At 46.1% G+C, this 16,064-nt stretch overlaps 1 protein-coding gene across 1 annotated transcript; it reads right to left on the reverse strand.

The window, feature by feature from the left end:
* Window positions 1–10,269: 10,269 nt before the first annotated feature.
* Window positions 10,270–13,340, reverse strand: LOC146992539 (uncharacterized). Its single transcript, XM_085788586.1, has 4 exons — window positions 13,290–13,340; window positions 12,808–12,948; window positions 12,500–12,656; window positions 10,270–11,075 (listed from the first exon to the last, which is right to left on the reverse strand). Exons 1-4 carry the CDS (start codon window positions 13,338–13,340, stop codon window positions 10,270–10,272), a joined length of 1,155 nt encoding a protein of 384 aa, XP_085644712.1.
* Between the last annotated feature and the right edge of the window lie 2,724 nt (window positions 13,341–16,064).

Raw genomic sequence — 16,064 nt, forward strand, 5'->3', positions numbered from 1 at the left:
GCGTACGGTAGATAACCGTGGCATTTTCATAGAAAATAGTGGACTGTGGACTGCATACACCAGATTGCTTTTGTGGGTGTGTGGTGTTCTGTCCTTGGGATGTACCAATCTCTGTCTGAGTGTGTTGCTGGGTTTGAAATACACAGGGATATGGTGTTTGTTAAAGATCCTCCTGAGTTTTTCTGATACTCCAGACACATATGGAATGACTATGTTGTTTCTCTTGTTTTGTCTTTCTTTCTCAACCACTTTGCTGGTTTTCTTTCTGGAAGCAGCTGCAGTTTTCACAAAGGTCCAGTTAGGGTAACCACAAGTTGTGAGGGCGCCTCTCAGGTGCTTGTGTTCTGCCCCTTGGGCCTGTGAGCTGGTGGGCACGTAATCAGCTCTGTGTTGCAAAGTTCTGATAACACCAAGCTTATGTTCCAGAGGGTGGTGAGAGTCGAAAAGTAGATATTGGTCTGTATGTGTGGGTTTCCTGTATACCCCAATGTGGAGGCTCCTGTCCTTTTTCATATGGACGTCACAATCTAAGAAAGGCAGACTATTGTCCTTGACATCCTCTCTGGTGAACTTGATGTTTTTGTCCACTGAGTTAAAGCAGAAGTAAGTGGTCCGGTCGTTTTCGCTAATGCTGCGTTCCAGGCAGGCTTTTGAAATCGTAAATTACAGCTTCAAGTCACAACTTACGACTTTGTAGCGTTCCAGGCAACCCACTCGTGTTTTTCCGACCTGTTTTACCTGTGAAAGTCACTATAACGGCCACTCGTAACTTCCGACCGGTGAACTCGTACCAGATCGAACTGGTACCACTTCACGGTCGGAAAAATACGAGTTTCCTTGAACGCATCATAACAGTCCTCGTCCCTACGTCACCACATTCACGGCGTCCCTTGGCTGCACACACAGCCCTGCATGCCGTTCTCTCTCCTCATTGGATAAAAACTGTAGGATACGATAAATGTTTTCTCTTCGGCTCAGAGCAGAGCAGAGGGACTGAGAGACCCGTGTTTCAGTCCAAACACTCTATGTAAGTGATTGCTGTCGGAAGATATAACTATTTAAGACTTATATTAACACAAATATATCACTTACTTCTGCTTTAATGTGTTCGGTAAAAGCTTGCACCTCTTTGGTTTTGATTTTAACCCATGTGTCGTCCACATACCTGAACCAGTGGCTCGGTGTTGTTCCTTCAAAGGAGTTGCAAATATAAAGGTAGATGTTTGTATTAAAGCTCCATACAGTATAAAGGTAGATGTTTGTATTAAAGCTCCATACAGTATAAAGGTAGATGTTTGTGTTAAAGCTCCATACAGTATAAAGGTAGATGTTTGTGTTAAAGCTCCATACAGTATAAAGGTAGATGTTTGTGTTAAAGCTCCATACAGTATAAAGGTAGATGTTTGTATTAAAGCTCCATACAGTATAAAGGTAGATGTTTGTGTTAAAGCTCTATACAGTATAAAGGTAGATGTTAACTTTGACCTCTATGTGATCACCAGGAAGCTGCAGAGCCAATCAGCTGCCGTCACCAATGAGCTGGTCAGTCTGTTTGGGGGGGAGGTTGACTTCGACGTGGAGCTGAATCCTCAAGACCCCGACTCCAACAAAGACGCCATCATCATCGCTCTGTCTGTCCTGCTGCCCCTAATCATTGTGGTATTGATCGGCGTCATCATCGGCAACAGCATCAAGTGAGACATTGTTAGACTTATGCTGCCCCCTAGTGGAACTAAGTCTACGTTTACATGGACAGTTTCAATCGGTTTCAGAAAGGTTTGGGAGACCAAACCGATTGAAAATACTTCATTTAAACACCTCAGACCGTTTCAATTACCCCAAACCGGTTGAAATTCCAACCAGTTTGAAGGTGGTGGTTTAAACCTTTTCTAAAGCCATCTGTCTGTCATGTTTACACTTGAAACGGGTCGATCCCTGCTCAGGACTTGACGTACGTACGCACGCACGCTTGAGCACGTACGAGCCTTGGAGTGCCTGCCTGGCTGTCACTCAAGTGAAAATGTCCGTGTATGGGAAAATGTCGAGCAAGAAATTTCATAACGGACTAGTGGGGCATGCGGAAGTTCTGTTTCCACTCGGTGTCCGAAAATTCATGCAGAGAGAGGAAGAGGAGGAGGAGGAGGAAGCGGTATGCCGCCGGTGTTGTGCCGAAAAGAGAGCAGTCGCTTTTCAACAGGTAGTCTCTTTTCGGGACAACACCAGCAACATATTGCATACGCACTCCAAACGCTCTCTCTTCTTTTCCTGCTAAAATTAGGAATATGCCACGCTGCTGTTTAATACAGAGAAATATTATAACAGCAAAGACTGCGCTCAACAAACGATGTATGTCGGCACAGCTGTAGCACTTCCGTAATCAATACTGTTGTAACCATAGTAACGCAATCACTCACGGCTGCAGGCACATTCGAAGCGTTTGTTTTGTCGGCGCATGTAAACACCCAAGCTGAAATCTTCAAACAACCTTTCTGAAACCGTTTGAAACTGTCCATGTAGACGTACCCTCTGATGATGGTTTCAGAACTGATCAATGTCACAATAATTCATAATTCCAAAGCAGGTTTTCTCAGGATGAAGTGAAGTTGCTGTTAAAAGTCTGAGACTTGATGACATTTCTCCTCAGGTTCAAGAAGCAGAAACATCAGGACAGAGAGAGATTTTACATCAGCAGAAACACATACACATGAGTCTATGGCCGTAGCCAGCTAAGAGGTCACCAAGGTCTGGACCTTGGTAAAAATTTTAGAGAGAAAAAAATAGAAGAAGCCCTAAATAGCATGGTAAACATATTAACACACTGGACAGCTGTTATTTTGAAACGACACACAGTAAGTTATCTGATGTATCGTCGAAATGCAGAAAATGCAGATGACAGGCTCCTTGGTAAGAGCGTGTGCCTCTGCCTGGACTTTGGTCTTCAGTCCACTGAACAGATTTCAAATGTGATTCTAGTCAGAGCTTTGTGCAGGAGAGTCAATAACATTCACTTTGGTCTGGAGGTCGTTCTTCACTAGGAGAGACGTATTTTTATGTTTGTTGTCATGTAAGACAAAGCAACAATCCAGACCCAGTTTTACTGCTGACTGCTTAAGGTTTTCTTTCAAAATCTTCAGAGGAACACAACCACACACACAGACACACACACACACACACACACACACACACACACACACACACAGGTGACCTATGCCCCTTTTCCACTAGCACAGCTCGCCACAGCTCTACTTGTTTTTGCTTTTCCACTAGTACCTGGTACCTGGTACCTGGTACTTTATTGGTACCTCCTCGGCCCTGGTTCCAAGTGAGCCGAGGCGATACTAAAACGTGACGTCAGCCGACTGCCCTCCACTGATTGGCCAGAGTCGCAAGCGTGACGTCTGACCCGACACAACATACTGAGACTGTTGTTATTCTTTCATGTAAGTTAAATGGCTGCTGTGTTTAAAACCACACTCAGTCAGTAATCGAGGAGCAGACGAGTTAGCCTGGCTCTCGCCAGACCCTTGTAGTTCCGCAAAGCTCCACCAGAGGCGCTACGCTCAGCTTCACACAAGGGTCTGGACTCGAGGCCAATGCAAACTTCTTCCCCGGAGCAAAAAATAATGAACCAATCAGGATCGCCGGGCGGGACTTTCTGAGGTGTGACGTATTGCTGAAGCGACTGTTTGAGTCAAACAACAATGGCGGCTCGCAGTGAGTGGCTGAAGTAGCACGTCATTCAAGATAACGGACAAGTGGTTTATCCAATCACATACAAGATTTTTTTTACAAGGCCCCGCCTTCTGAAATGAATCGCCTATGGAGCAGTCCCAGACCCTTGTGTGGAGCTCAGCATAGCTTTGCGGAACTACAAGGGTCTGGCGAGAGTCAGGCTACAGACGAGTGAGTTTGGAGCTGACGAGACGGAGCAACCATAGCCACTGTGCTGTAATGACCCCGCCCCCACTGAGGAGGAACTATGAACAACTTGGTTTTAATGGAAAAAGACCTAAGTCACGCCGAGTAAAGCTGGAACTGTGTTGTGGAAAAGGGCCAATTAAGTGATTACAGCTCCTCAATATCAGTGCTCAGTGAAAGATGATCATGGGCTCTATTTTCCTAGACTAGGTGCAGGCGTGGCGGATCTTCCCAGCGCTTCGCCTTTGCCTTGCCAACGGGGCGTGTCCAGGAGCAGTTTGCAATTTTCCTTCAATGCAAGGCTAGCCTCGCATCACCAGGCTCTTCAGACAAGCGAAGAGCCTGGTGTCTGTTTACTCTGAATTTGGTCTGCATTCTGGTTCCCGTCTGTAGCGGATACCGAAATCACCAAATTCACCAAAATAAAAGTGTTCACCAACATAAAACTTATAAAATAAACATTAACTTGCAATACAATAAAAGCAAAATGTTAACTTAATGCATCAGGGACTTTCTTGTAAATTATATTCCTTAAATTAAAGAGTTTCACCGCATTTTATTAGCTCGGTGCTTTTATTTTGATGGAAAGGCCTGTTTCTCTGGCCCTGGATCCGTTTCCTACCAAAACAGCTTGTCAACGGCCCCAGACTAATGCAAGGTGAAGCGCATCCCGCCTCCTTCCCTCCCACCGGCGCAAGTGGCATAGAGGGCGGGGAGAAGGTGTGGAGTGGGTTTAACACAGCCGAGTCAGATCTTCACCAATCAAATGAGCTCCTCTCCTTTAAATCCGCCGCGCGTGAGGCGCAAGTTTGATTTCACCGTGGAAGAGGGAGGCAGCAGTGAGACGGGAGGAAACTGATGTTCTGGTCCGGTCCAAGCTCGCAGCAGTGTCCCAATATATGGTCGCGCGAACAGACCTCACGGGCTGATGATGCAAAAGTAGTCTGGGAGGAGGTTATGATGTTATCCAGGTTTGCTCTGACATATTGAGAGCTGTTGCCCAGTAAAAAAAAAAACACACACACACACATCCCTCTTCCATTAATAAAGACACTCATATTTATGGCGCATTTCCACTAGCACGGCTCGGCTCGATACGGCTCGGCTTGGCTCGGTTTGGTTGTGTTTCCATTACAACTGAGTATCACTAGTAGACCTACCTTCTCGACGTGGGCGGGGTCGTCATAACACGGCTGCGGGGGAAAACCTGACGGGGAAAAGTGCGGACATTTACACCCATTTTGACTCTGGCGTACCGTGATTTACGCCTTTTTTGAGAAACAGGAGGAATTGGCGACACCGTTGCTGAGTCAGAGAACTGCAGTGTGAGAGGGAGAGAGGAGCGGAGTACATTTAGAAGAGCACAGTAGGATTTTTGAAAATGACCTAAACCGAGTCCAGTAGAGCTGTAACTGTGTAGTGGAAAGGCATGCAAAGTAATGGTAACTATCGTCCTGCTTCATACATTGTTTTAACATCTAGGTAAAAAAAAAAAAAAAAAGATTTTCTGGGATAAAGGGGCAGATTAGGAAGATTCTTCTTCTTTCTGCTCCCTTTTGTTGAGATCTGGGAGGTTTTTGTTTTTATTGTAGCTTATTAAAATGCAAGATCATTTTTCTGACTGATTTATTGCCCGATATCGCCGTTTAGAACACGGCTCTCTTGAACACTCGATTCTGATTGGTCAATCACCGATATTCTGCTGTGTTTATTTCTCGATAGACCACCGCTGAGCGGACCGTTGCTAGGGACTCCATAGCAACGGCCGACTCTGCATGTCCGGTCACGGCCGCTGTTTTGCTGAGCCTCCTCCCGTTCGTGCATTTGAAGCCTTTGATAATCAATCAGTGGATCGATGGATTACCATACTCGTTACGATGTGTTTTGTGTAGTCGTACCTGTCATAAACAAGAGATTATGGGGTGCGTTTGTGTCGCGGAGCTACAGAGAGGAGAGGAGCTGTGACACGGTCAGAGGTTCTGATGCAAGTTTACTTTTCAGCCACGATGTGGAAATAAGGAGCCTCCACTCTCCCTGTAACAGGTTACAAGTCGTTTATCTAACATCACTATTAGTCCGAAGCTGTTTAATGACGGTAAAAGTGAAACATAAAGTAAATATCCTGCATAGTTTCTCTTTTCTGTGCTGCGCTGGTCAGAGCGGCGTCCCGAGCAACGGTCTAATTTTACATGAATAAAATCTCTTTTTATCATTATTTTGTGTTACATTATTGAATGATTTAGTTGTAGGCCGTGTTCTAAGCGGGATAATGTATAGTTGGTCGGTTGTTATGGAGAAAATAAACCCCTTCATGTTGTATGAAACATCCATACAACCTGTCGGGGTTTATTTCTCCATAACAACCTCCGAACTATACATTATCCCTTACGTATGTGCTTTCGGAGAAGTTCCGCTTTTTTCCCCGTCCTCCGCCCGTTGTCTCCGTTGTCACTTTGTTGTCACTTGTTGCTGCGCCACAGAGAGCACATGGCTAATTAAATATGCACATGCTGACCATATATAGTTGGATATAGGCGTTCCGGGGGCGGAGTAAGAGGTGTGTTCATTATTGCGGAGAGTTGTGCTTATGCACAGTTTGATTGATCTGAAAAAGGTGTAAATATTTCGGGTGTACGCCATTTTCGTCTTTTCGCCGTACGCAAAAATTTAGTAGCAGTTTTACACCCTCTTTGATAAAGAGAGCTCCCCTGGTTGGAGCTGGCGAGCTTTCGGCGCACTCTCGGCACGGCCTTTTGGCACCAAATTGTCACTGCGCCAAGGTGAATCTGTCGACACCTCCCCCTGCTGCGCGACCACACCCATCTCGGCGCACAGCAGTCTGCCAATTTACCAAATCCGCTGCGCACGTTGTTGCACTGGACGATAATACCACTGCGCCGGCTGCGCCAGGGTTCGCCTCGCTGCGCCAGGAAAATAGAGCCCCACGTGTCTGTCTGTCTGACAGAGATGGTGCCCTCGGCAGCAGTGGCCCTATGATCATTTCTGCGAGGAAAACTTCTAGTTATAATTGAAGTGTGAGAGTGTGTGAGTCCGTTTGTCCCTGTGGACTGTGGAGGGAAGAAGAGTCATAGTGAACTTCAGTTCACACAGAGACACAGAGAGAATAGAGGAGACAACAGGAGCTGATGAGCTGAATAATACACATGAAAACTGGCCAGGTGGAGTTTATTTTACTGTTTATTTGTTACATGGATCCCCATTAGCTGATGTCTCAAAAGCAAGTCTTCCTCGGGTCCATAATAAGTATTATGGTCCATAATAGGCTACAGTATAATCTGTGTGTGTTATCTCACAGTCTGTGTTACTGGTTTCCCTCTCAGACTGCGTCGAGTCAAGAAGAAGAGCCGTCACAGTGCAGACAAGGTGTCCCACGATCTCCCACCAATGTTCCGACGTTGATCCTCAGAGTCACAGTAAGAGACCAGCTACCAACCTGTGAACCTCCAAACTGTCTCTGTAGCAGAGTTTAGTTTAGTGTTGAGCTGCTGCAGTCGACGTCTCAGGAACAGGAAACAACCAGGGCCCGACTGATATGGAGTTTTTTTTGGGTCCGATGTCGATGTTAGGGGATATATCGGCCAATTAAATTTTCACATTTAAAAGAAAAAAATATAACATAGCTTTTTTTGATCCTATAAATATAGTTCAAACACTTGTTAGAATGATATAAATTTTTTACTATTTTCAAATATTTCTATTGTCAAAAATTGTTGTGTTGGCCGAGCAGCACATGAACAAGTCATTGTAGCGATACTGGTGGAATAACTGTTTTTTTCCACCGATACAGATAACATTGTTAATGGTTTATATTCACGCCTGAGGTTAAGAAAGGCTAAGATGTAGTGAGTAATGATGAATTTGCCTCTGACATCACTACTGTTGCAATCACAACAAAATCAAGATCAGTTATGACTGTTCAAAAATCAACATTTATTATTGTTTCAAATCAACTCAGGGGGCAAATGGACTGAAGATGAGCAAAATCAAGGCAATGTTGGCTGATTATAATTGGCTCTCTGATGTCCTGTTAACAATATGAGTGGCAAAGCCATGTTAAATAAGTCACGCAGTGACATGACGCGAGGTGTGCCTGCGAGACTAGGATGTTGTTGTGAGCATGCGCAATAAACGGTCAGTGAGTTCTTCCGACCAAACAAAGACATGGCTGTCTGTCCTTTTCTCCCGTGAATAATAACCACTTTGGTGTCTGTGTTACGATAGACTGCTGCAGAGATGTCCAGCGCTACAGTTTAAATCTAAGAAATGATGTAGAAATATTATGCTGCAGGTGAACGGACTCTTGAATTATTTTGAAATTCACTAAATTCCAACATTCATGATATTAAATGTTTTATTTTACCTGTTGTGAGTTGTTGACCAGTGAATGAAATTAAATGGTTTTAAACTGAGACTTTGCCTCTAGTTTTACTTTTTTCTTGATTAAATCAAATGTCATTTTTCAATATATATATTTTTTCCTGATACATTTTATCAAAACAGTCGCCTAACAAAATACATGTGAATTTAATTTGTGCTTCCTTTGTGATTTGAAATCTGTAATGAGTTTGTCCTGTTAGTCTGTGTGTTTTCACTATTTTAATTAGACAGTGTCGCTATAGAAAACAAAACCTGCTGCTTGCGTCATTATAAATAAAAACCTGAACTTACAAACCGTTTCCTTGCTGTTTTGTATATGGTGCGTTCAAGTTCCCATCCTGACGTGAAATGATGAAAGACGAGAGAGAAGAATGAACAAACAAACCTCACAGCTCCACATTTGTTTCACTTGATAATTCTTCATATTAAAACTGTTTTTATTAATTTATTCTCTATTAAAATAAAATCAGGAGAGAATCAGAACACAGCAGAAGAAGCCAAAATAAACAATAGATTATGGAATGTACTTCAGTAAAGAAAATAAAAGCTCCAGCTGGTCCAACATGGGGGCTTTATTTCAACCACAGTCAAATAAAGCACCGCTTTTTATATATTCATATATATATAAAGATATTTATATATATATTTATATAGTTTTCATATACACCTTCAGGCAATGACTAGAGAGGATTCTTTACAGAATCAAGTTTCTTGTGGTTCTTAATTTACAGGTAAACTTCGTTTCTGGATAATTAAACCACAGAAAAGTCAAAGGCAACTTTCTCTTTGCCTCGTTCATAAAGTACAAAACTGGCACAGAGGACGACCATTTTCATACACAGTAAAAATGCAATAAAATTAAATTACATAAGAGGAGACAAAAGTCGTGTAAACCTTTCCCCGTTACAGCAAAAAACCTCAAATAAAATCACTTCCAGAACAAAAAGTCAAATCAGTATAAAACACACACACGCACACAGGAAAACGACAAAACAAAAAAACAAAACAAAAAACTCTTTTTGCCCTTTGAAAAAATGTGCTATAGCTTGTACGACTTTTTCTGTGTTTTCTTCTTTATGTGTCAAACAGGGGAGGGAGGGGGGAGGAGGGGGAGGAGGGGGGGGGAGGAGGGAGGAGTCAGTTTAATAGAGCGAGACGACGACACGGCGAGCGCCACTGAGGCCGGAGCCGAACATCAGCAGAAGGCAACGAACAGCAGCACGAACAGCAGAAGAAGAAGAAGAAGAAACTGAAACAGGAAACTGTTTTTTTTTTGTTTTTTTCCTCTGAGCAGAAAAATAATAAAGTTTAAAAAAAAAAAACACAAAAAAAAATAAAGAAGAAGAAAAAAAAAAAAAGCTTTTATTTTTCTTTAAGATCTCATGGCGGCGGCGGCGGCGGCTCTGAGTTGATGATGTCATGACGAGGGCGGGCCTTTAGCGGACAGTTTGGTAACTATGGCGATGGTGGCCTCCACCGTCCTGTACACATAGACTGTATAAAGAATGGACGTAGCACCCGTGACGTCACCCATTGGTTTTGGGGAGTCTGTTTTGTGCCGCTACTACGGGGGTTAGAGCCGCGCCATGTTGGATTCTACTTATATTTGGAGCGGTGCGGCCGTTGGCCGGCCGAGAGCCCGCCCACTGACCTCGTAGCAGCGGTCCCCGGACCTGTCACTCAACGGTTCTGCGCCCTAATTGGCCAGAACTTTAAATCTTATAACAGTAAAACTGTAGAGTTTAAAAGAAATTCACCCCCCTCAGAGTGTGTGCGGGGGTAGAAACTATCGGTTGAGACCAAAAAAATGAAATGTACCAGGCTGTAAATATGTTTTTTAAAGCTGTAAAATCGGCTATTTTAACATGGGGCTCAACTGGAGTTGCTCCCTTCTGGAGCCAGCCCCCAGCGACAGCCGGGGGGATTGCAGCTTTTTGAACGCGGAAGTGAGCTTCACTTCTCAGACCGACAACTGCCCCCTTGCCTGTACAGCGTGTCCAGCATGTCGGGGGCAGAGCCAGAGCTCGGGAGCGCCTGATTGGAGGAGGAGGAGGAGGAGGGGGCATGGCCTCCTACGCAGCCATCTGGCCCCTCCCCTCCCCCCACCACCACCAGACCGTCCTCTGAGAGGGGCGGGGCCTCCTTCTCCTCCTCCTCCTTCGCCTCCACCTCCTCCTCGCCGCCTCTCCTCCTCCTCTCCTCCTCCTCCTCCTCCTCTTCCTCACCCATGTGTTGTTGCTGCGGTTGCGGCGGCTCAGGCTCCTCCCCCGCTTCCTGCAGCAGCGAGGAGGAGGAGGAGAAGGAGGAGGAAGAGGAGGAGGAGGACGAAGACGCCTCCATCTTCTCCTCCTTCGGGGAGGCGGAGGAGGAGGCGTTGTTGGCGTTGTTAGGGGCGACGGTGTCGGGCGAGGGCGAGGGCGGGTCCTGCTCCGTGCCCGGGTCGATCAGCGAGGACGAGTCCCGCGTCTCCGTGTCCGACGTGCTGGTCGGCGTCAGCGCCTCCTGCTGGTCGGGCTTCATGGTGGCGTCGCCGCCGCTGCTGCTGCTGCACGGGGGGAGGAGGGAGGAGGAGGAGGAGGAGGAGGAGGAGGCGGCGGCTGTGGCTGTGGCGGCGGCGGTGGAGGAGGAGGAGGAGGAGGAAGAGGAGGAGGAAGAAGAAGAGGAGGAGGAGGTGGAGGCCACGCAGAGCGGAGCCGCTGAGTCGGCGTCGTCGCTGCTGACACGGCGCCGCTTCACCGGGGTCGCTCCCTCGTCCTCCACTGAGACACAAACACACACAACAATAATAGATTATTAAACTATTAGGCCCCATTCACATGGAGCGCCTGAAAACGCATGCAAAACGCCAGCTGGAGCGTTTTGCATGCGTTTTTCAAAGCGCTTCTGAGCTCGCGTCTGTGGTCGCGTCTGCCGTTACTAAGCAACCAAAAGCGCCTGTCACATTCTTACATTTAGTGGTGTGCTTCTGTCATTTAACCAGGAATTGAGCAAACACAGAGCTGATCAGATTTCAAGCACCATGAATCCCTCTCAGCAGCTTCACTGCTCCATCTGTCTGTCAGTTTGAACGGAGGACTCACCGCCGTGTGGAGAGGAGGGAGGCAGGCCAGACGTGAACTCCCTACCTTGTGTCTAATAAAAGTTAAAAATGCTGTTAAAAATGTACACACTGCTGCTACTGCAGCTATGGAGTAGCTGGACCGGGGGAGAACTGAGCTGCCGCTCGCCTAGAGGGAGCTGCTGAAAGCGGGCAAGCACTGAGAGCCGGGCTGCATGTTGCTGCTGGTGAAGCAGGTCCGTGCAGCTGATTCTGATCACATGACACGCGGTGCGCGTGCGGCATTCGAAAAAGTTGAGATATTTTCATCTCGGTGCGCCTCGGACGCGCACGGAAAAAAAGGCGCGTCGGCGTCGCACCATGTGCGCGGCGCGTCGGCGTCGCTTCGGATTTTGCGCGCGCAAGGCGCGCGGTTACATTGAAAACAATGGAAACGCTCGTGCAAAAGACGCTCCATGTGAATGGGCCCTAAAACAGCTATTCTGATAATCTAATAATCTGGTTTTTTTAAAGCTACACTGTGTAGGAATTACTCCCATCTAGCGTTGTGTTGTGTTGTGCAACTCAGTCGTATTTTTCATGCTGCATTCACCTGAAATTGGGCAGACGGCAGACGGACGACAGCCGCTGCACGTAACGGCATAAACAAGCCTCTATGTAAACAAGTGGTCCGTCAGCACGAGGCAAAACAATACACGTGACAATATGTTGTCATGGTGATGTGGTATTGTTTACCTGACCCACGTTTTACCGTCTTTCTCTGGACTTCTGTGACTAAAATGACATCTGGTTTGTTAGCGACGGCCGTCTGCCCGACTGCAGGTGAATGCAGCATCAGTGTAACGCTCCATTCCTCCTCACTAACTTTTTTTTTTCTAGAATTTTCTAAAACTTTTTTTCTAGAATTTTTACCACTTTTTTTCTAGAATTTTTTTTCAAACTGTTTTTTCGACAATTTTCAGACTTTTTACCACTTTTTTTCTTCAAAATGTTCCACTAATATGTTTCAATTTAGGGGTCTGTGATGTAAAAAAAAGTTTGAGAATGGGTTAAACTTAGGCTGGATTACCCCTTTAAATATGAAATGATGAAGCGGAGGAGGAAGAGTGTGTGTGTGTGTGTTACCTTTGGCCTTGTGCTCCTTGGCCTCCTGCTCCAGAGCGCTGCGCTGCTGAACACACACGCGACAACGACTCAGCAGCTCCTGAAGGGCGGGGCCAAGGGCGGGGTCGACGACCTGAGGCGGCTGGACGGACAGGAGCAAGACCAGAGCCCGGAGGTCCTGATGAAGGGGGGGGGGGATGAGAGAGTTAGAGAGAGGAGAGGGGGATGAGAGGAGGAGAGTGTGTGTGTGTGTGTGTGTGTGTGTGTGTGTGTGTGTGTGTGTGTGTGTGTGTGTGTGTGTGTGTGTGTGTGTGAGTGAGAATACGTACAGCGTTGAGCAGGCCGCTGGTCTTGCTGAGCTCCAGACGATGAGCAGCCAGTTCAGGCTGAAGGCTGCTCTGTTCACTCAGGAGGTTCGTCACCAACACACTGATCAGGTTGGAACAGCTGGGACCAGACAACACCTGGACCTACACACACACACACACACACACATAAAATAAAGGTAGATGTTTGTGTTAAAGCTCCATACAGTAGATGTTTGTATTAAAGCTCCATACAGTATAAAGGTAGATGTTTGTGTTAAAGCTCCATACAGTATAAAGGTAGATGTTTGTGTTAAAGCTCCATACAGTATAAAGGTAGATGTTTGTGTTAAAGCTCCATACAGTATAAAGGTAGACGTTAACTTCGACCTCTGTGTGATCAACAGGAAGCTGCAGAGCCAATCAGCTGCCATCACCAATGAGCTGGTCCAACTGTTTGGGGAGGGGGTTAACTTTGCCGTGGTGACGAAGCCTCAAGATCCCACCTCCAATAACACCACCATCATCACTTTGGCCGTCCTGCTGGCCCTGAGCATTGTGGGATTTATTGTCGCCATTGACTTTGTCAACCGGTGAGACATTTGGTGGACAAAACACACAACCTTTTGGTGGTTTCAGAACATCATATTATACTTTATAACTTTGATATAAAATATCAAAGTTGTGATAAGGTTTACATAAAATGAATTTGATAATTCAGAGTAAAGTTTAGTTTTAAATTATAATTCCAACGCAGTTTTTTTTCAGGATGAAGGGAAGTTGTTGTTAAAAGTCTGAGACTTGATGACATTTCTCTTCAGGTTCAAGAAGCAGAAACATCAGGATGGCAACAAAGAAACTTTTGACATCAGCAGAAACTCTGAAGGATACACGTGAGTCCATGGCCGTAGCCAGCTATGAGGTAAAAATTTCAGGGAGAAAAAAATAGAAGAAGCTCCAAATAGCAGGGTAAGCATATTAACACAGTGGGCAGCTATTATTTTGAAACGACACGCAGTGAGTAATCTGGTGTTGAAAACTTAATTCAGATGGCAGGCGCCTTGGTTAAAGCATGTGTGCCTGCCAGACATAGCGTTGTATGCACGAACAAACCCATTACTGTCAATGCAGACACATGTCATGCACGCTCACAACCCAAAGCAATACCGTAGTGGCGCGTATTTGGTGTGACACACTTGTTTTCTCCTCACTGGAACAGGAAATAACTAGAGCCAACTAGGGACGATATTAGGGGAAAAACTTCAGTGAAGTGATGTAACTGCAAATTAAATTTTTACATAAAAAAACAAACAAAAAAACACATACCGGTAGCTTCTTTTGATCCCATAAATATATTGTTACAAAGCCATAAGATACAGATATAAAAAGGACAGGAAGTAGGAGAGTAGGGTCAGTGTGTTGTGGTCTTTGTGGAGCTCTACATAGAAAACAATGGAATAGGCTGATTTGATGTGGTGTTCACTGATGGTGTGTGTTACACTTCTGCTTCTTTAGAGCTGATGTGAGACAGGTGGTCAACAGCTGGAGACTGGACACAGAATAACAACATGTTTGTGTTTGTAGGGGTCAGGACTACGGACTGAGACCAGAGTCTCCAGTATCCATCAGTCCATCTATAAAGAGTGACTGGTCCAACGATGATCCACCAAACTTCAGTCCTGAACCTGGACCCTCAGAGTCACAGTAAGAGACCTGCTACAAACCTGTGAACCTCCAAAGTGTCTCTATAGCAGAATTTAGTTCAGTGTGTTGAGCTGCTGCAGTCGACATCATTGGAACAGGAAAAACTAGAGTAGGGAAGGGAGGGCAGGCCAGTTTTACAGCAGGGGAAAGGGAGGTAGGGGGTCGATGCAGGCGGCGGTTGGTGCAGAGAGATCCGGTGGATCTGTGGAAAAACAGACAGAGTGCGGGACACAGTGCAACAGATAATGATAATGACAGTTCAAAATGTGCTGAGAGGAGAAGAGAGGTGGGGAGAGGAGAGGAGAGGGCTCCATGTAACCAGATGTGTCCCCCAGCAGTCTAACGCCGGGTTCCCACCGGATGCCGAAGCGCTGCAGAGCGGAGCGGAGCGGTCGCAGGAATTGCGTGCGAGTCGCGTCCCTCCCCCCGAGCTTCTGCTCCTCAGCTGTGTGTATATCTGTGTAGCCTGTGTGTATGTGTGTAGGTGTGTGTGTGTTCCTCTCTCGCACTCTGTTTAGATTAATAAACACAAACGTACACACTTTGGACTCCGGCATTTGTCAATCTCTGTATTTTATTTTGAAAATTGCTTTTATTTTGAAAATTGACCGGATTGTCTCGTGTTTCTTTGTGTGACTTCTTGCCAGAATTGACGCGATCGCTCGCGGCTCGCACACAAAATAGACCAGACGCCGAAACCATCGCTGCATGGCGCGAGCCGGACGCAGAGGATCGCGGCGCTTCGCGTCTGGTCCGAACTACACTATCGGTTAACAAGGGCGCTGAAAGGAAGCGGGCTCCGTTCTGCGGCTATTCGCTGCGCTTCGGCGTAAGCCTATAGCAGTGTAGCTATAAAATGGTTCAGAGCTACTTGAACCAGCCCTAACTAAAAGCCCTGTCATAAAGGAAGGTCTTAAGCCTACTGTTATAAATTCCCTTTGTGATGAGCAAAGATACCCTAGTTAATCTGTTAATTTGTTGAATATAATTGATGATATTGATATAATATTGTTGATTTAGAATAGGTCAATACTTTTAGTCATGCACCTTTAAGTTCAGTCTGTGTTTGAGTCAGGCAGTTTACGGGGCAGCTATACTTTACGTTCTGGGGTCCTTAGGCAGTTTACAGGGCAGCTATGTTGTGTGTTCCGGGGTCCTCAGAGTCGGTGTGTAAAAACATTAGCTGTGTCCCAATTCAGGGGCTGCATCCTTCGGAGGGTGGATTTGAAGGCCGATTACGTCACAGCGCTGCGCGAAGGCTGTCCCAATTCGTCTAAATTCGAAGGCTCCTCCAAATGCAGCCTCCAAATGCGTCCTCCTTTCCCCTGCATTCGGAGGATGCACCGCTACTATCCTTCGCGGCCTCCCGTATCCCAAGATGCTTTGCTGCACCGTTGTTGTTATTAGCAACCTAGCCGTTAGCTATCGAACGGAGCAGCTCTGTGCTGTAGCCATGGTAACCCGGCTCTGCGGCCGGCTCGGAGGTGTGGCTGCCCGCTGCTGAGCTCTGCTCTGCTCTGCTCTGGCTGCACAGGTGAGGAGCGGAGGCAAAGCATCTTGTGTGTGACAACTTTTAA

This window comes from Trachurus japonicus, chromosome 1 (genome assembly GCF_045865225.1).
Source record: "Trachurus japonicus isolate A0001 chromosome 1, Traja_1.0".
NCBI lineage: Eukaryota > Metazoa > Chordata > Actinopteri > Carangiformes > Carangidae > Trachurus > Trachurus japonicus.